The sequence below is a fragment of the Microcaecilia unicolor genome, chromosome 2 (assembly GCF_901765095.1).
Source record: "Microcaecilia unicolor chromosome 2, aMicUni1.1, whole genome shotgun sequence".
NCBI lineage: Eukaryota > Metazoa > Chordata > Amphibia > Gymnophiona > Siphonopidae > Microcaecilia > Microcaecilia unicolor.
Genome location: NC_044032.1, coordinates 383,459,221 through 383,480,522, shown reverse-complemented (window position 1 = coordinate 383,480,522; position 21,302 = coordinate 383,459,221). Strand labels below are relative to the sequence as shown.

The 21,302-nt window shown below is 43.8% G+C and overlaps 1 protein-coding gene across 1 annotated transcript in view; it reads right to left on the bottom strand.

Moving 5' to 3' along the window:
- The window catches only part of FRAS1 (Fraser extracellular matrix complex subunit 1), a 689,426-nt gene that overhangs the window by 352,001 nt on the left and 316,123 nt on the right, over positions 1–21,302 (bottom strand). Inside the window, 3 exon segments of the mRNA XM_030190549.1 lie at positions 701–844; positions 12,899–13,033; positions 14,262–14,405. Coding sequence (XP_030046409.1) covers positions 701–844; positions 12,899–13,033; positions 14,262–14,405 — 423 coding nt within the window.

Below are 21,302 nucleotides of genomic sequence, written 5' to 3'. Positions count from 1 at the left end.
TTTCATTACTGCTGCATAAAGAGTGCACTATGGGGTGGGGGAAGAGAACAAATAAGCTTAAGAGTTTTCTCTTTATAAGGAACCTCCAGTCTTGTTACACAGCACACTGAAATCATGCCCCCACAGCGTAAATCCTTGCACAGCTCAGTAGCTCACTGTTTCTAAAACAAACCCATCAGCTGATGGGACATGAAGATGAATTACTCTTCACCAGTTGCCTTGGCAGAAAGGAAGAACGAGTGCAGTGAGGAACTGGTCACTTTGATCAGTTCCAGTTGCAAAACTGACAATTCTCTTCCTCTCCCCTCCCCCCTAAAAAAAGTGGACACAGTATGCTGTAGAAATGCTGCTAGGGGTGCACTCCAGAAGCAGTGCTCTGTACTTGAGCAGACGGACTGCTGCATATCACATCAAAGAACACATTAGTAAATCTCCCTTCACCTTGTCGTCCTCCTGCTACAGACCTCAGTGGCTTTAGGCAGCTAAATGGCCTTCAAGCAGGATTTCACATAATCTCAGCAATTTAACAGAGTGCACAAGGAGTATTTTACTCAACATGAAATTATTTCATCCAAAAGCTTCACTAAATATTTATAAGTGTACTTAGCTTTTAAACTTGTTTTCAAGTCTTCATATACTTCTGCATATTCCACACCATTCCCTGTGGCTTACCAAAAGCAAGTGGACGCTGTATACCTACCACTGCAGACTCCCCGTTGCCTGTAGAATCCCCGGCCGCAACTGCTCACACAGGCCCCTTCCTTTTGCACGAGCGCCTGATCTCTGCAGATCACACAGTCCTCCTCTGAGGATCCCTGGCACGTTAAGCAGGACTCGTGGCATTCTGAAACAGTGAAGCAAAAACACTGACCTGGGTAATGAAAGCACTGGCTTTTGAAGGTTGGGGCTTTCTTTTTGTTAACTCGCAACTTATTTTTACCTTAACCTGCAGATGTTTGCTACAAGAAACAACTCTGCCTCCTGGCCATTAGAAAGTATTGCAGTATCTCTCTCCTCAGCACTGTTCTCCTCCTCACATACAATATTTAAAAGAATATGAAATATGTTTGTATGCACATTACTTTTCTTAGTATCCGGGGTGTTAAAAAATGCGGCTATGTCTTTCCCCAGGAGATCTTAGTGGATCTCATTCAAAGACCTCAGTATTGCACATCAAGCTTTCCGCTCTGGCTTTTCAACTTCCAATCTGGCTTCCAATCAGATACCCCATACAGTTCAAGATTCTCCTTCTTACCTACAAATGCACTCAGTCTGCAGCCCCTCATTACCTCTCTACCCTCATTTCCCCTTACGTTCCCGCCCGTAACCTCCGCTCACAGGACAAATCCCTCCTCTCAGTACCCTTCTCCACCACCGCCAACTCCAGGCTCCGCTTATTCTGCCTCGCCTCACCCTATGCTTGGAATAAACTTCCTGAGCCCTTACGCCAAGCCCCCTCCCTACCCATCTTCAAATCCTTGCTCAAAGCCCACCTCGTCAATGTTGCTTTCGGCACCTAACCTTTATACCTTTCAGGAAATCTAGACTGCCCCTATTTGACTGACTGTACATTTGTCCTTTAGATCAGGGGCGTAGCCAGACACCCAATATTGGGTGGGCCTGGCCCCAAGATGGGTGGGCAAAACCTCGCCCCGTCCCACACGTGATTTGGTCTCTCTTTCTCTCGCCTGCATGCCATATGATCTCTCAAACATCCCCCCTCTCCCGTATACCTTTTAAATAGCAGATTTTCACCAGCAGCGAGCAGCAACTAATACACACTGCTCATGTTGGCCACACAGCCTTCCCACTGATGCAACTTCCTGTTTCCGCCTAGGCAGAAATACATCAGAGGGAAGGCTGTGGGGCCAGTGCGAGCAGTATGTATGTCACTGCAGGCGAAGATCTGCTACTTACAAGGTATGCAGGAGGGACATTTGTTGGGAGTTTTCGGCTGGTGGGGCTTGGGGATCCCTGCCAGCCACATCATAGGTATGCTGCTACTGGGTGGGCCTGAACCCAAAGTGGGTGGGCCTGGGCCCACCCAAGCCCACCCTTGGCTACGCCACTGCTTTAGATTGTAAGCTCCTTTGAGCAGGGACTGTCCTTCAATGTTAAATTGTACAGTGCCGCGTAACCCTAGTAGCGCTTTAGAAATGTCAAGTAGTAGTAGTAGTAGTAGCTCACTCCGCTCCACTTAGCAGAACCTTTTTGTTGTTCCATTTTGTGTTGGAGTATAATACTTATGATATGATACTTATGCTGACCCAGAATATTTAATACTTATGATATGATACTTATGCTGACCCAGAATATTTGTTTTCTGACATGCAGAATGTTTGTTTTGACCTGTTGCTACCAGAATAGTTGTTTGACAGGTTGCTACCACAACGCTCCATTGCGGTGGGTAACTCACTACAGGACTGTGCTGAGAAACAAGTCCAAAGGCTGGTGTTTTCATCAGAGGGTGCCTGGGAGAGAGGAATGTAGATTGGCCACTCATTGTTCTGTTCCAGGCACACTTGTTTGTGAGCTGTTATAAAAAGAGGGGAAAGCCCTGGCTGAAACAGAAGCTCTGTACCTGGTTTGAGGGACGCCTCTATCCAGTGTGGAATTGTCCCGCAGAATCTCTGGGCAGTCATCGGTGCTTCCCCGATTGCTGTTATGGCTCAGATGAAGGCTACAATCCTGTGGTGATGTATGTATACTGCATAAGAGTGTTATGTAATATGTGTGTGCCTATTGATGTGTGAATAAACAATCTTTAAAGCAATATCCTAACCCTTGAGTTGCAACACATTTTATTTACATATTTGCTTAGATTGTGCTAGATGTTCTTGTTTTAGTGTCCAGGCCCCCACTCTCTGGAATGCTTTTTCTTCAGACATGTGCCTTAAATTTCTTAAATGAGATTTCAAGTTGGCACTGAAAACCTTTTATTTGAACTAGGCCTATCCTAAAAACTAAATCACCTGCAATCCCTTTTCCAGTAGTAGTCTCCATCTATGGCATTCACCAATAAATTATTTCACGCTGTCATTTCCATTCCTCCTACTGTTTCTTATTGAATGTTATTTTCTTTCAATATATTTAATATTATTATATTTATCAGTTCTACCATAATCTAAGTGGGGGGTGGGGTTAGCGCCCCTTAACTTTTACTTTTGACTGTGAACCGTTTAGATAAGCTATGATGGACAGTATATCAAATAAAGATAAAATGTGCAATGCGACGCTTGTTGCTGAATCTGCATTTGGAACAGCTGCTCCGCTCCATGTGACTCTCTGTGGGGTAGAGCCACATGATATCCAAAGTCCTGAGCCATTCTTTTGAGACTGTAAGAAAACAGAATAGCCGCCCCAGTAGTAGCAATGATGGTAATCCTCCAAGGAAGGTGGAAGGCAGGTATTAAACTGAGGAAAAGTTCACATGGAAGGATTGAGGATGGGATAAAACAGCAGAATCTAAGTGATAGAAGAAGTGCGTGTGTGTGTGTGTGTGTCGCACAGTTTTAGTCTTGCAAGTCACTTACAGTGGGCCTGAATGCCAAGCCAACCACTTGTTGCCTTTCTGAAGGAAGGTCAAGAAATTGCTTTTTTTAATTATTTATTTATTAACTTATACACCACACATCCGGCCAAAACTGATCTGAGTGGTGAACAAAAACACATTCTCACACATACACACACACAAATACAATCATAAAAAACAAAGACCCTTCCACCCCACCTTGCTCCAAATATACCACCCAAAAAAATAAAAACTCTTTCCAGAATCCTCCCTAAAAACCCAACCTAAGTAAATGCTAACATAAACAGCTTACAAAAGCTCAAGTTGTTCCCTTCAGTCCTAATGACCACTTGCCAGGCATTCCAAATCAGCAAAAAGCAAAGATAGTCACGAGAATAATTATGTCTCTGGAGCCACACTTAGGTTAATAAAATTGATGACCTGACACGGCCATGTTTCAGTAAGTGCCTGTGTCATAGATCCTTGATTTTGAATGTAAGTAAACTCAATTGGCTCAATATTCAGCATGAGTTAACTGGCTGGGAATGGCTGCCAAACAGTTCTCAGCGGGTAACTGGTTATTTTCAGTGGCATTTAACTGGTTGTTGCCACTGAACAGTTAGCACTGAAAATAAAGCTGGCGATGTTGATGGCCTGACCGGTTAAGTACCAAAATTTGGAACTTAACCGGCCAGGCTTAGTGGCCAAATAAGACCGCATAAAAAGCAGGCTCATCTTTGCCAGTTAAGTCTGAATATTGACTTAACTGGTTATGCACTAGCCGATGTTGAAAAACCCAGGAATTCAATGCCAGTCGCAGGAAACAGCCCAGAATTGAATATCCGAGAATAGACAGTCAAAGTGCTGTCCGCCACTGGTTGATTATCGGGGGTATTATGAATGTATGAGCTTGTGAAGCCTTTCTGTTTCAACATTGTTTGAATGGTGTAGCAATATCTTTGTTGGATCTACTACTACTACTACTATTTAGCATTTCTATAGCGCTACAAGGCGTACGCAGCGCTGCACAAACATAGAAGAAAGACAGTCCCTGCTCAAAGAGCTTACAATCTCATAGACAAAAAATAAAGTAAGCAAATCAAATCAATTAATGTGTACGGGAAGGAGGAGAGGAGGGTAGGTGGAGGCGAGTGGTTACAAGTGGTTACGAGTCAAAAGCAATGTTAAAGAGGTGGGCTTTCAGTCTAGATTTAAAGGTGGCCAAGGATGGGGCAAGACGTATGGGCTCAGGAAGTTTATTCCAGGCGTAGGGTGCAGCGAGACAGAAGATGTGAACTCTGGAGTTGGCAGTAGTGAAGAAGGGAACAGATAAGAAGGAGATATCCATGGAGCGGAGTGCACGGGAAGGGGTGTAGGGAAGGACGAGTGTGGAGAGATACTGGGGAGCAGCAGAGTGAGTACATTTATAGGTTAGTAGTAGAAGTTTGAACAGGATGCGAAAACGGATAGGGAGCCAGTGAAGCGACTTGAGGTGAGGGGTAGTATGAGTAAAGCGACCCTGGTGGAAGACGAGACGGGCAGCAGAGTTTTGAACCGATTGGAGAGGGGAGAGGTGACTAAGTGGGAGGCCAGCAAGAAGCAGATTGCAGTAGTCTAAACGAGAGGTGACAAGGGTGTGGATGAGGGTTTTGGTAGAGTGCTCGGAAAGAAAGGGGCGGATTTTACGGATGTTGTAAAGAAAGAAACGACAGGTCTTGGCGATCTGCTGGATATAAGCAGAGAAGGAGAGAGAAGAGTCAAAGATGACCCCAAGGTTTCGAGCTGAGGAGACAGGGAGAATGAGAGAGCCATCAACAGAAATAGAAAATGGGGGGAGTGGGGAGGTGGGTTTGGGGGGAAAAATGAGAAGCTCGGTTTTGGTCATGTTTAATTTCAGGTGGCGTTGAGACATCCAGACAGCAATGTCAGACAAGCACACTGAAACTTTGGTTTGGATGCAAGGTGAGATATTAGGGGTAGAAAGGTAGATTTGGGAGTCATCAGCATAGAGATGGTAGGAAAAGCCATGGGATGAGATTAATGAACCAAGGGAAGAAGTGTAGATACAAAAGAGGAGGGGACCAAGAACAGAACCCTGAGGTACGCCTACAGGCAGAGGGATAGAAGTAGAAGAGGATCCACCAGAGTGAACACTAAAGGTGTGGAGGGAGAGGTAGGAAGAGAACCAGGAAAGGACAGAGCCCTGGAATCCAAGTGAGGACAGGGTATCGAGAAGTATGCTGTGATCGACAGTGTCAAAAGCAGCGGAAAGATCAAGAAGAATGAGGATGGAATATTGACCTCTGGATTTAGCCAGTAATAGGTCATTGGAGACTTTAGTAAGCGCAGTTTCGGTTGAGTGGAGAGGGTGAAAACCAGATTGTAGTGGGTCAAGAATAGCATGTGAGGAGAGAAAATCAAGGATCAACTGATTATATGAGAGGCTTAAGGTTTGTGAAAACATATTGAGCTTACTCACATTGAAAATCAAGGACACGGGCACTTGCTAAAACACGGCTGTGTTGGGTTATCAATAAATTATTAACCTGAGTGTGGCTCCAGTGATATCATTATTCCCCTAGCCATCTCCACTTTTTGCTGTCTATGTTTTTTATGGGGACATTTTTGTTCTTCTGTTTCTCTTCAGGCATTCTAAATCACCAGAGCAGTCAGAGAGAAAGCTGCCTCCTTAGTCAACCAAATCTAACCCACTCCTACTGACCACATAACATCTCACAAATAGATGGCCTCCCCTCATTTTAAGTATGAAACACCAAGAAGCTGATCTTAAATTACACACAAAAACAACTTTCACAAAACCCATGTCATTGCTATGCTAGGCCCACAGCCTGTTAACATGTATGCACCCAAATTTTGAGCCAGCTATAGAGAACGTAAAACACAGGCTGGAAGCCCATGATAGAGGGTGTTGCAATAATCCCAAAAAGATAAAACCAACGATTGTAAAACCAACTAAACGTCTGTAGCAGGCAGGTAACATCACAATTGATTCCTAAGCTACATACCATAGTCAACCAACCAAACCTGTTTCAGCACAATATATGGTAGAGACAACAGGTGGAAAAGATATCCTACCTACCCATACTAACTCTGTCTTCTAGACGAGCAGCCAATGGGTCAAATTCTTTGACACTTCAACTATACCTTTCTCCTTCAATAAGTGTAACCCCGACCCTGGGGCAAAGTTCATCTGGGCCTCCATCGAGCATGAGGGGGGCTAGATCATTAATTCAATTTGTAATTCAGGGTGCAGGCCAGGGCCAGAGCTGACTCCGGTAGATCGGAGAGGCAACACACCCTCAGATGTATCTGGAACTTAAATAATCCACACCAGACCAGTAGTCTACAAAACAAATGCTGGTTTTACTGAACAGGCAAAATGAATAACAGGTTTCAGGAATGTTCAAAAGAGGGCTCAACTTTATACATATTTACAGTTCAACTTCATGGTATTACTGATGGTCAGTATCAATCTTCTGCTCATTGTTTACCTTCTCTTTACACTGGCACAAAGTCCCTTCCCAGACCTCAGAATCTTTATCTACTAATAGCTTAAGATCCACCTTTTCCATATATGTCCTCACGCCAGGACCCTATCAGGGAGGATTTCCTTCTTCCCCCACCATCTACTTCATTCTCTTCCCAAGAATACAGCTCTCCAGTCTCCTGCTCTTCCTCCTGGGGTATCTTTCCCCTCCAGGATATCGAAACAGTGACACACACACTCCTTTGTGGGGAGGGATACAGTTCTGCTACTTCTGCTTTGAAGCAGAAGTCCAATTCCATTTTCTCCCTCTATTTATGGTCCTTGAGGTCTAGGCCCTTCCTTATTCCCCTGGGTCTTGGTGAGAGGTCAGGGATTCAAAGACCCTTTCAATCACTCGCTCTTCCCTCTTATCACACTCTACCCCACCCCCTTTTGCTTGGGCTATTCTGAACCAATCCCCCAAGCTCCTCCCTCCACAGTCTTCCTTAATAACTATAAACATCACCAGGGACCTTCTATCTTTTGCCTGCTACCAGTGACACAAAATTCTCAACCCTGAAAGTCCGCAAGGTGGTGGTGGTGGATTTCCCATGTGTTACATAAGCAATTGTACATCGGTGGCGTACATCCCAAATTGCACCCCAGCAATCGCAGCATCCCAGCCAAAGGCTCCAAATATAGGTTGACCAACTTCGGCAACAGAGAGAATCCTTGAGGCACCCCAGATGGTAAACACTGCCAATCAGACACAGTATTCCCTGACAGAATTTGCCTTTCCAACATCGAAACAACTGAAATACTACTTCCAAAAGACATCCTAGCTGGGAACAACTTTTAATGTCTATGTTAAAAAAATGAACTTCAAAAAATGTAAAAGTTGTATCTCTCATCTTGTTTGTGAATTGGTTTTTATTGTGTTTTGTAAATGTAATGATTTATTATGATTTATTATACTTATAGATTTATTACAACTCACCCTGAGCATGAAATGGTAGGGCACATACCCTAATTCAATTAAATACAATGATCATGCCTCTCACACTGAAGTTTATTTGCTCAAGTGGCCCCACTTATAAAACAGTATAAATCACTGCACCAGGTCACAATTAGTCCTTTTTATTTTCTGAAGCAGAAACAGAAGTCAAGATTATTGCTTAGATGATTTTGGCTTGATTTACACTTTTACACCTCCAGGAACACCATGCAATCTATTCTTGCTTTAAGAAAGATTTTAGGTTGTCCTATTTTTTTTATGTGCAGATCAGTGGTCTGGCATGACCTAGCAGAAAATCGCTATTGGTTACTCCCATGACTATTAGTTCAGCAAACTATAGCTGTAATTCTTTGCTTCCAAGTGGTTCATGCATGAAAGAATGTGCTGTACTCATGTCAACACACCCTACATACCCAGTATATCTCATCCTAATATATCTTACAGTGAGTGATCGCAGTGCTCCAAGGATGGCAATTTGTGTTTGTCTCACCTTCCCATGCTAGGTCATTGAATGAAAAAGATCAAGGAGTAGACCTAAAGTCAAAAGAAACTTCTTTTGTATTCATACCGAACCTTCATCTTAGGGTGAAATATTTCACCATGGAGAGACTGGAATGCAAGAGAGATAAACTCCGAAACATTTTTCTTTGATAGCTGTGGACATTCAATACTGTCATTTACCATACATGCTATCTATCATTCTACTATAAACAGCCCCAGAAAATGCCATGCATGGACTTTATCTAAAATAGAGCATCCACCAAATGCCCCAGCTGTGCTTGCAACTTAGCGATTAAGCAAGGAATTAGCATGGCTGTCATCTGTGTTGCCATTATTTTTAGATCACAGAGACTGTTTCAGTGTAGCATTGCTCTTTTCAAGCCAACCAGCACATTCTTGCTATATTTAAGAGGGATATATTTGCTCAGATCTACTGGCACTTCCCAGAAGGATCATATCTATAGGAGACAGGTTTAGCGCATTTCACTATTTGTTTAGCATGGTACAAAATTTTGTGACAAACAGATACAGAAGTTAGGGTAAAAGGATAAACAATGCCCTAGGGAAGAGGTTAGAAAGGAACCCACTTTCTACCAGTTGAGGAAATAAAAATCGAACTGAACAGTTCTAAAAATGTGAGCATGGGTAGGGAGAAAATTCCTCTCGCAATGTGTCTCTCTTTTGCTGCATCATATTACTGTACTTTATAGTTTGAAAGACACACTTACAAAAGCAGAAATGTTCTTTAAACAAAATGGCCAGGATTAACTATCCAGATTAAGGAATGGAAACTTTCTGTGTCTGAACTGTAAAAACTGTGGAAACACTTGTAAGGGGAGGATTAACTCACATGCTAACGAACTGAGCAGTATGACATTAAAGGATGCTCTGCTTATGAATTGCATTATGTCATCTGATGCAAAGTGATACTGCAGCTATTCCAGAAACGGAAAACTAAATTTTATGATGCCCAAAATGAGACCTGCAAACTTTCCATTGGTAACCTTACATCTCCTGGGGAAACACAAACTCTGAATAAGCTACAGTCTCTGTAACTTAGGGAATCAACATGGGTCAAACTCAGCTACAGTAACTATGCAAGAGGGCAATGTAAAATCCAACTTCAAATATTCTACACTGCATGATGAGGATTCTCTGCAGGATTACTGAAAAAAAGTGGCTTAGTCCTACCCCAGGCCAGTGACACTAAACTAAACCAAACACTACAACACAACATGGACTGTCAGCCACCATTAGCAAACTCGAGGACTCCATTCAGTGGCCCTTCTTTTAACATATTAGCCACAATAGGATGGAATGAATTTCTGCATTGAATTACATTAAAATATTTTGCATTTATGTAGTTTTCATGGAGAAGACAGAGCAGCAGCAAAGACTGAGCTCCAAAATCTTCATTTGTGATCATGTTTACTACAATTTCTCAGTGACTCCTGGCACTAATTTGGTGGTTAAAGAATGAATATGCATTGCTGGCTGCATCTTCTTAATCTCTGGTTTTCCATAATTTCATAATTTCCTGCTGTAAAAAAAGATAACCATACACTGTTCTACCTCACCCCACTGCATCATTATGAAGAAATACACATTGCAGACCACACTACACCAAGAAATCATCATGGAATAAATACCAAACTTCCAGTCACTGAAAGTACAGTTGCTACTTAGTCTAATGTGGTTAGGCCTGGCAGCACAGATTTTCTGCTAGTGTATTTTCTTGGCATGCCGTGAAATGTCAAGGGCACAGCCATGAATTTAGGTGGGTAGGGGCTGATGTTTCCAACATGCTTGGCTGCACCGGTTTTATGCAATCAATGCAGCCAGGCTGAACTAAAACAAATTGGTTTCATTCCCTCGAGGACATGGGAAAATATTCCCAGCAACTTTTGGCTGCAGTAAAAATGGCTTTAGTGCACAGGAAAAACCTGCATAGAGGTGCGCTAAGGCCACTGTTTGCTGCAGCTAGGGAGTGTCTAGATCAAGTGTGTTTTGTAAAAGAGTGTGTGCATCACTGAGCAGATGGTGTGTATCTGTGTGACAGAATGGATTTGGTTGTGTGTTTCTGAAAGAGAAAACATAAGAATGGTCATACTGGGACAGATCAATGGTCCTTCTAGCCCAGTGTCCTGTTTCCAACAGTGGCCAGTCCAGATCACAAGTATCCTAGAGAGAGAAACTGCATGTAAAGTGAGCACTGGGTTTGGTGTGTTTGAATGCTACTGTGAGTGGGTCATCCCCTCTCCTCCTCCCTTCCGTCCCCATATCCCTTTCATCTCCTCTCACCCTCCTCCTCTCCTGCTCTTCTTCCCGTCTTTTTTCTCTCTCATCCCCTCCCATTTTGTCTCAGCTCATTCTTCCCATCCTTTCCCTTTCAGCTCATTGTTGCTTCCATCTCCTCTCTACCCTGTCTCAGACTAGACTTCTCTTCTGCCAGAAGGGAATTATAAACCTCCCCTGAACATCTCCTCCACTTCCACCATGCTTTTCTTCTGCTGGTGGGGACTGGGAGCCTTTAACAGCTCCGGCTCCCCTCATCACTATCACAGTGAAATGCACCCAAAAAGTAGACTGTGTCAGTATTTCAAATAAACAATGAAGGCTCTACATCTCTCCAATATAACAAAAACAACAGCTATATGTTGAAACACAAATGCTATAAAATGACGTTGTAATCAAAATATTATTGTCATTATCATAATTAGATCTTCAGAGGAAAACTTCTACTTAAGCCGGCTGTGTTACACACTGCATTGAATATTATGGGGTTCACCTTGAAACAGCTTTTTGAGCAAAACACATGTTGGCACCTTAACCCCTCAGCTGAAATTCAGAAAAGTTGTATTTCTCTACATTTCTACTGACTGCTGCATTTGAAAACATGAATTAAGTATTGAGTGTAAGACTTCATGATATTCAAATGAATATATATACAAAACACGAAGAATAATACAAGAAAAATTGTAAAAAATTGAAAATAAATAAACATCAGAACATCTTTGGATTGATGAACAGATGAGGTGTTTCACCTACTTCCATTAATATATCTCAAAGTCTAAGGCTTAAGTGGAAGTTTTTCTCTAAAGATCCAATTATGATAATGATAATAATATTTTGATTACAACAGCATTTTATAGCATTAGTATTTCAAATGAAGCAGAAATTCTAACTCTGCCTTTACCTCATATATATCACTTCCATTCAATTCATCATAGAATGGTTTCAGGGCCGTGCCAAGGGTCTCTGGCGCCCCCCTGCAGACTATCAGTTGCCCCCCCCCCCCCCCCCCCCCCGTGTGGCACAAGATGCAAAGGAAATAGGAGCTGAAAGATGGAGTGCATCTTTGTGGGATTGCTGAACAAATAAAGGGTTTACAACCACTTAGCTTTTCATGCTTTCATGTTCATGAAATTGGTAATTAAATCTTTGATATCTAACTGGGCACATATATCATTCTCAATAGCAATCATGGCAAGGCTTACAAGCCTTTCTTGTAAAATACTTGATCGCAAATAAATTTTTTATGATTTTTAATTGTGAAAATGATCGCTAGCACTGACTCTAAGGTTTAGCAATTTCATTAAAGCAAAATGTATTTTCAAATATCACAAACTCTTTACTCTTCCTATCCAAGGAGAATGTTTTATATAAAAACAAACACACAAAAAAGCAATCAGATTTTCACTTACCAGCTCTTCAAACACTAAACAGTCAGCTAAACTTCTCTGAAACTACTGTTGGAACCATCAGCCAATGAAATGGCTTTTAGCTCTAGCTATCTCAGGTTACCTGATAATTATGCACACATCATTGCAGTCATCATGCCCTCCTCTCAGTGTACATGCTCAGAAAAACTTTGAACCACTTACAGATTTTAACAATTACACTATTTATTTTTTTATTTCTCCCTAGTCTCACTTGCACACCTCCCTCCAAACCTGTTCTCTTTAATTTGAATGTTGTTCAAGCTCACCCTGACTAAGGAGTTCTTCCCACACCAAAGACATATATAGCACTAGTTGTACTCTTTCAAACAACTTCAGCAGAGCCTGCGTGCCTCAGTGAGCACTGCTACTGAGCACTGCTACGTGAAGAGGGGAGGGCAGGGGAGAGAGGAGAATCACAACTTCAGGTAAAAGATTTAGCAACTGAGCAGACCTCAGGCGCCCTCCAGAGGTCAGCGCCCCTTGCAGTGCTTACCTCGCTTACTGTGTTGGCATGGCCCTGAATGGTTTCTAGCAATAAGAGAAGGTCTCAGGTTTCTAGCAATAGGAGAAGGTCTCAGGTTTCTAGCAACAGGAGAAGGGTGAGGAAAGCAAGAGGAAGCTAGAAACAGCCCTGGGCCCTGTTTATCAGTGTATGTATTTACCTGAACAGTTGAAGTGATCCTGATAGTATCCCTCTCCACAGGATGTCACACACTGCCCCTCCTTCAGCAGCAGACTGCCCGAGCATGAAGTGCACTCAAATTCAGTCTCACAGGTGCCGCACATCTCCTTACAGGCTGCTCGTGCCAAACAAAAGGCAAACTTTAGTTCAAAGGGTCAACTCAAGAAGTGAGGCAGGACAGCAGGAAGAATCTCAAGCACTGCCCTTATAGGAAACACACAGTACTTCCTAAATCTGTTTTCTCAGCCATGAGAGGTGTGGGAATGGTGGAGAAAAAAAGTGGTACATGGTGGTGAGTTGAATGGGGATGGGCAAGTGGAGGTGACAGACGCAGAGACAAACACAACCAAAAAGCATTAATGGAGTTAATAATGTACACCTGATATCTTTTCAGCATCCATAACAAATTAACAGTTCCCTCTGTGCTGGATAGCTCAAGAAGGAACAACCTCAGTTCCATGCAGGAGGAACTCACAACACTGAATTTCTAATGCTTTACTGAGAAGTTATGGTACAGTTCCCTCCCTGTAGTCCAGCAGCCTCCATGCACCAACACAGAAGCTCCACACAGAGCTGCCCTTGTGGGAAACTCTACATATCTTATATTACATTTCCTAGAGACAGCATACTTAGCTGAAGACAAAAAGGGGGGGTCACTCTTTTACCCTGCCATGTAAGTACAATGTATTCATGTTTATATGCTGCAGCTTAGACAGCTGCATGGGAACAGAGATTGCAGGATTCCCGCAGGTATGCAAGAAGTTGCCGTGGGGTTTCTGCGGGAGTATAGTCAAAAACCTCTGGTGACTCCAGAATAAGGCTTGGAATGCACTGCGAGAGGCAATTGGTGTACCAGAATAAGGCTTGCAACTCTCAGAGAGGCAGCTGGAACACCAGACTGAGGCTTGGAACACTCATTGGTTGAATAGTGACTACCATCCAAAAAACCACAGGAGGATGTTGGGGTTAGAAGGGAACAGAGGGCTGCAAGTAAATAATAGCACTGACTCCTGCAGGTACGGGTGGGGATGGAGTAGATAAATTGTGGGGATGGAATGGATCTTAGCGTGTATGAGAGGGTATGGGTTAGATTCCATTGGAGATGGGTGAAATTTCTGCCCTCATGCAACTCTCTACTGCAGCTGCCAGAACTGCCTCTCAAAGAAAAATGCATTTAGCAATTTTTTTTGTCGGGGGGGAGGGGGGGGGTTATTTCTCAGAAACCCCTTGTCAGATCCAACCCATTTTCAGGCTCAGTTTGTCCTTTCCCTGGTTCCTTCCCAAAGTGAACACCACATTATGAAGAATGAGAGATGCACCAACTAAATTCCCTGGAACTGTACCTAAGCACACTCTGCCATCCTGGTAGAATCCAGCATCACAGCTGTTAACACAGTGCCCCTCCTGCATCACTCTGTTTTCATCAAGGCAGACATCACAGTGGTCAACAGACTGAGAGCAGGTCAAGCAGTCTGAGTGACACTGAGCTAAATCAGAAAGAGAAAACAAAGTGTCAGATGCAGGCTTTTACCGGAAAAGTACAAGTCAGCACAGCGAGCAAGGCATAGCAGTGAAGAAGCACTAAGATAGGCTTCCCTTACCAAACATACTTGAACATGGGTGGCATACTGGAAGCATGTCACAAACTTTGATCTATGCTGGGGCTCGATTTATATGGCCAAATCATCTGTTTTGCCAGCATTCCCAGGAGCTGGTTTAGAAGGACATTTGAAGAAAAGCCCCAGCCTGGTACAGAGCACCACAAAAACAACATCACCAATTCAGTCTTACAAGTGAGGAAGACCAGTGAAAGAGATAGCACCTCTGCAGCCAAGGACACTCTTCAGCACTAGTACCTTTGAGTTACCAAAATGCCAATGTTCCCTCTAAGCTGTGCAGGAGTCCTCCACTTACATTCCTGCCAGTGGGAGGGAGGGGGATGCTGTTTTAGTATCACATTTTCATTAGTGAGGGACAAGGTAAGCTCTGCAGGATGCTAGGGAACCTGCTAATCCCTAGTGACTGAAAACACAGTATTGCAGCACTATTCCCACTGGCAGGAATGCAGTTGGAAGACTCCCACACAGCTTAGAGGGAACATTGATCCTATCCTTGGCACAGAGTCAGAGGTTGGTAGTAAGAATGAGAGAAGATGGCAGGAGAGAGTACAGCCAGACCTTATCAACTGACAACCACTGGGTTACTATGTTGTTTTCCCCATAATGTCTCAGGAGAGCTATCAGTAAGGGTAACATTCAGCAACACCTAAAAGCCACTGACAGCAGCGCTCCCAAGTGGCTCTGTTTTACTCAGGACAAATTAATCCAGTCCTGGATTTACCCCACTGAACAAAGGGATTTGTAGTTCTTATTCCCCTGTGGAAAGTAAGGTTTTGTCCCTGCATACCAAGGGGTAAAACCAGGACTGGATCACCCTACTCTGGAAAACCTGGAGCCAGTTGGCAACCCTAGTTGGTGGTCAGCAGTGCTGCTACTCACAGTATCCAGAGAAGGAAGTTTAGGTAAAAACAGCTTTGAAAAACAATTATTATTTTTCCATTTTTATACAACATCCCAAACCAACTGTACAGCGCTGCGTAACCCTAGTAGCGCTTTAGAAATGTTAAGTAGTAGTAGCATTGGTACAAATCCCTTCCCTGAATAGCTTAGTTCAAATGAGCACCTGACATATAAAATGATACACCCAAGGTAGCAAGGAGGTACAGTGGAGGAAATGGATTTGACTTCAGCTTCTAGATAATGCTCACAAAAGTTTCCATTCAGATCCCAAGAAACCCCAACAACATAGGGGTTGATACTAATGTCACTAATGTCACAATTGTGGCCGTGCCCTTATGCTCAGACCCACTGTTTCTCTGTATCTAGCTCTGTAATTGCTCTAGTCTGCCTTTTTTCCTGTTGTTGTTCTTCCTGTTAGCCAAGCCTCGCTTTGGTCTCCCTGCTTCATTTCCTACTTCTGACCTCATCAGCCTACTCCTTTATAAGGACCCAGGGAGCTTTCCTGCCTTGCTTTTGCAACAGGTCTATTTTCCTTTTTCTTGTTGGACCGTTGTTTGATTCTGAGGGAACTAGTCTTCTTGTTATGCTGTGCCTTTGGGCACAGCTCTGAGCCCTGTGTGAGTGGTTTTGGTTTGAATCTGTGTGGATTATGTTCCTGTTAGGTTTGCTCTCAAGCAAAGCCCTCTTCTGTTTCTCTTTGTGTGTTCTGGTTTAAACCTGTATGGATTACTTGCCTGTTAACTTTGCTCCCAAGCAAAGCCCTGTTTTCTTTTTCTGTGTGTGTGTGGTTCTGGTTTGAACCTGAATAGATCTTTCCTTGTTGTCTAGGCTCTCCAGCTTAAGCCTGTTCTGTTTCCTTGTGTGGTTTCCCTTGTTACCTTTCACTGTTCAGAGAGCCTGTTGTTGCCAGCCCAGCTGCTTTCCTTGATTACCTTGCTTCTGTGCAGCTGGTGTGCTCTGTCTCTGCCTGCCTTTCCTATCCCTACCTGGCTGTGGGCGCTGGCTGAGTTCTGGTAAGAACATTGTTTGTTTTCCCCTTTGTTTGCTTGAAACCTTTGACTGCAGTGTAAGCCCTGCTTCTTGCTGACCTGTGTTTTAGAAGCAGCCCTTCCCTTTAGCCTGCTTTAACTCTATGTCTGCTGTGTTTATCTCCTGATTCTTGTGAGCATTGCTCCTTACCTGATTTGTGTATGTAAAGGCAGCTATCCCTGTTTGCTTGCTTTTCCCTTTGTCTCTAGTGTCTGTTACTTGACTCTGTGGCACAGCCTTGTGTATTCCTATAAGCGGCTTCCCTTTACCCTTGAGTGCTGTGTGGCACATCCTATAAGCGGCTTCCCTTTACCCTTGAGTGCTGTGTGGCACAGCCTTGTGTATTCTTATAAGTGGTTTCCCTTTACCTTTGAGTCCTGTATGGCCAGACTTGTGTATTCTTATGAGTGGATTCCCTTTACCCTTGAGTGCTGTATGGTACAGCCTAGAGTGTTCCTATGAGTGGTATCCCTTTTCCCTTGAGTGCTGTGTGGCACAGCCTTGTATATGCCTGTAGGTGGCTTCCCTTTGCCCTTGAGTGCTGTATGGTAAGCCTAGAGTGTTCCTATGAGTGGCTTCCCTTTTCCCTTGAGTGCTGTGTGGCACAGCCTAGCGTATTCCTATGAGTGGCTTCCCTTTTTCCTTGAATGCCTGGTGGCACACCCTTCAGTATTCCTTTGAGTGGCTTCCCTCTTCCCTGAGTGCTGTATGGTACAGCTTAGAGTGTTCCTTCACGAGTGGCTTCCCTTATCCTTGAGTGCTGTGTGGCATAGCCATGAGTGTTCCTTTGTGTGACCTTGTCTTGAGTTTTCCCTGTGTGCTTTCTGTTTGAGTTCTCTCTGTAAGGTTTCTGGTTGTGTTTGAGTAGGTTGCTTTTTCGTTTAGCTGTGACTACTAGCACAGCCTTGCATGGTCTCTCTGTGTGGCACGAGTGGGCCATTCTTCCATTTAGCTGTGTCTACTAGCACAGTCCTGTGCATCCTCTCTGATTCTGTTTGAGTGGATGGTTTTTCTGTTTGCTGTGACTACTAGCTCAGCCTTGAGCTGCCTCTCTGTGTGATGTCTGTTTGACTTGGTTAGGACTATTTATTTATAGCTGTGGTTCTAGCCCAGTCCTGTGCTGCCTTCCTATGTAGTTTTCTTATCTTTTACATGTCGTTTCTACCATGTGAGTCTGTGGGGTTGTCTTTTCCCCTTCAGTTTCTTTGTGCCTGTGTGTAGGGTGTTTTGACCCCTTGTTTGTGGCTCTGTTTAGTGTGTGTGCACTGCTTGAGTAGTACTTGCTCAAGAGATTACATTCTGTTTCTTTTCCCTTCCCTGTGGTATGATTCGGTTCCAGTTCGGCAGTCAGGCCCGTACGCTTGGACTCTGTACGAGTGGGTTACAGATCGGCCTTGCGGCCTGCCTGAGTAGTCTATCTCCCTTTTCTGGTGGTGCTTGTTGCTTGTCTTGAGTGTGCTCTGTCTATTTGCCATGTCTGGTATCTTGTTTGTATTCAGTGCCTGGTTTGCCTCTGCTCTGCGCCTCCCCAGAGGACTTGTCTGCTGCAGCCCAAGGGCTCACCATCCCGGCCCCATGACAACTAAAAGTAATATAAACAAGCAAGAGACACTTGTGCCAAGTTAAACAGCAAAGTATGGTCCTACAGCACGTAACTGGATAGTGCCACTGAATGCTGCATCTGCTCTTACTGCTACGTAGGGTTACCATATGGCTCTAGAAAAAGGAGGACAGATTGAACCAGTCTGAGTTTTACTTCCATTGCTTTCCATGGAAGAAAAACCCAGACTGGATCAATATGTTCTCCTTTTTCTGGAGCCATATGGTAACCCTACGTGCTACGGCACTCTCTGGTTAGTGCCGGGGTGGCCCTGGGGCAGAATAGGTGTTATTCAGGCACCACTGATATCCAGTACTGGTAGCTAGATACAGTAACTAACTGGGCATCTTGGAGTGAAAATCAGCTGTACTCGGATTCCATCTTGGCTTCTGTAAACACCCAGATTATTCAGTGTTGGTACTAGGACAGGACCCAGTGCTGAATAACAGAGTGTAATTTAGCCAGCAGAGGTTAGTGTTTAAAGAACTGACTGCTGTGAGCTGAATATTGACCGAAAAGTCTAAAACTTGGGTCATGTATCCAAAGTCTAGCTTTTTCAATGAATGAAACTGTTTGATTTCCCAAGCTGTGGTGTCACAGGAGTAACATACATTTCCCAGAGAAGTTACACTGGTAACCTTAGGGTAAATTATCAGCATTGCAGATCCTTTGACTCTATAAAATATGAATGACTTCTGTCACTTGGGTAATAGGTACAACAAACCCATTCATCTTGCAGACCCACCAAACCACCTCTGCAATGACAATCTAATTAAAAACAGCAGTGGCTTTTTTTTTCTTTTCTTTTTGCAATCAGCTATTACCTAGAGTTATGTGATTAAGTAGAGGAAATTGTACACAACCAGCGCTCCTTCAATATGATAAACAAGCCCTCCAGAAAATAAAACCTAACTTTAAAATGCAAATGAGGGCAGACTGTAGCATCCTGTGGACCACTACTATTAAGTAAAGTTATCCCCTAACCAGAGGCATTAGCCACCTGATACTCAAAAGGGTTTAACATCTCCTGCCCGGATATCATCAGTAACCAGCCATCTCCTAACCGGTTAGAGGTGAGCTGGGGGCAAAGTGTGGGTAGAGCGCCTTCTTAGCCAATTAGCAAAGATTTTCAGTCTGCTAACCAGCTAAATAACCGCAGAGAGGGGCCCTTTCATTAAGCTGTGTAGGTGCCTATGCGTGTCCAATGTGCACCAATTTGGAACTACTGCCCAGCTACCACGTGGCCTGGGGATAATGCGTTGGAAAATAATTTTTATTTTCCAACACGCTAACCGGGCGGTAATCGGCAGTGTACACATGCTGACTATTACCGCCAAGTTAACGCATGAGTCCTTACTGCTAAGTCAATGGGTGGCGGTAAGGTCTCAGACCCAAAATGGACGGACGCCAATTTTTATTTTGCAGCATATCCATTTTCAGCCAAACAAAAAAAAAAGGCCCTTTTTACAGGCTTGCTGAAAAATGGATCTGCGAGCATCCAAAACATGCACCTACACTAGTGCAGGCTATTTTTCAGCGTACCTTAGTAAAAGGACCCCAAAGTTAACCGGGCACCAGTCTGAATTTCAGTCGGTACCCAGTTAACTTTTGGGTAACTGCTGATAGCCACATATTAAATACCAGGAACTGCACGTGCCCCACCACTAAATATCTGGGGTCAGGTCAGTCTGTGGCTGTGAGCGATTCAGACACCGCTTACTATTGCGGGCTGAATATCAGGCCCTAGCAGTTTAGTTCCAGAGGAGCTGAAAAGGTGGCATGACAACAGGAATTTGACATTGTTCCCATTCTGGATTACCTGTTATTCAAATCATAAATTATCAACTCTGAAAGATTATATATTAAGGTGTAGCCGCTCCCCACCCCCCACCCCCCTATGATGTGAATTGTCAACGCCCAAAAATCTATATGAGGCTGCACCTTCATACCTCACACCTCTACAAAAGGTGCCGATTTTCCAGTGTGCAGTCAAGGCCCCAACAGCAATAAATTGGTGGTTATAGGCTCCTGGCTGCAGAAAATTATGTTGATATCGAGCGTGGATAAGTTTTAGATGTTGTGTGTGGGAGCTCCCCCCTACCTGGTTCAGGAGTTTATATTTGTGTTTTTACAAGACCTTCTATACCACCTTTCATAAAGAAGAATATCAAAGTGGTTTACAATAAGAGAAAACAATAAAAAAGGGGGAGGGGAAGGTAGGGAGAGGGAAAATATAAGAGAACACAGTTGAAGAGTCATGTTCCAAGTGACAGCAGGATATTAAGCCAGCACTGACTGTAGGGAACCTGGGAGTGTGGCTGGATGCAGCTCTCTCATTAGAGGAGCAGGTAATAGCAGTAATATTTTTATGAAACTGCAGCTAGAGCGGCTGTTACAGCCTTTTTGGATGCTCAGTCATATTGGACAGTAGCAAAGCCTCTGGTTATCTTGCAACTGGACTCCTGTAATGGTCTTTATGTCAGCCTCCCTGACAGGCTCATGCGTCGGCTACAAACAGTTTGGAATGTAGCAGCAAGAGCAGTATTTAACAGTTCAAAACACCCCCCCCCCCCCACCCCCATGCTGTGGCTACAATCTTTACACTGGCGGCCTGTGCAAGCCAGCGTTGTTTTAAATTCTGACCACTCATTTCAGGTCCAGACAGTAGCAGTGAACACCTGTCACACTATCCTCACTGCTCTACCTTCCCTTCCTGATATGCAGCTAGCACCACAATTGCACTGAAATGTCCACAGCAGCACATCCCGGTCACAATGTCAGAAGATCATGAACAGGACGTGCTGCCTATGAGATTTTAATGTGTGCAGCATGCTGGCCAAACACTGATCTCTTCTGCTAGCCATTGTAGTTCAAACTCACCCAATATTCTGCCTCTTTTATCCTTTTCTTTACCTTTATCTGGCCTTTTCCTTTCTACACAACTTTATTTCTTCTTTTCTATTATTATTGTAGTTCTTCTTTTGGCTTTTCAGAAGGATTGCCAATGGTGAGGTATATCAAATGTTAATAAACTTGGAAACTATGGTTGGGACGGAAGGAACTGGAGGGGCCCATCCATGGCTATGCCCCTTGGTGAGTGCTGCTCCTCTCAGGATGCACTACCGACCAACTGTTCTTGCAGTGAGGGATATTCACTGCACTTTTGTATGGGACAGACCATTTTCCACAGTAGCTGCTTTGTTATGCAAGAGTTTGCTTGAAGTTATATGAGGAGG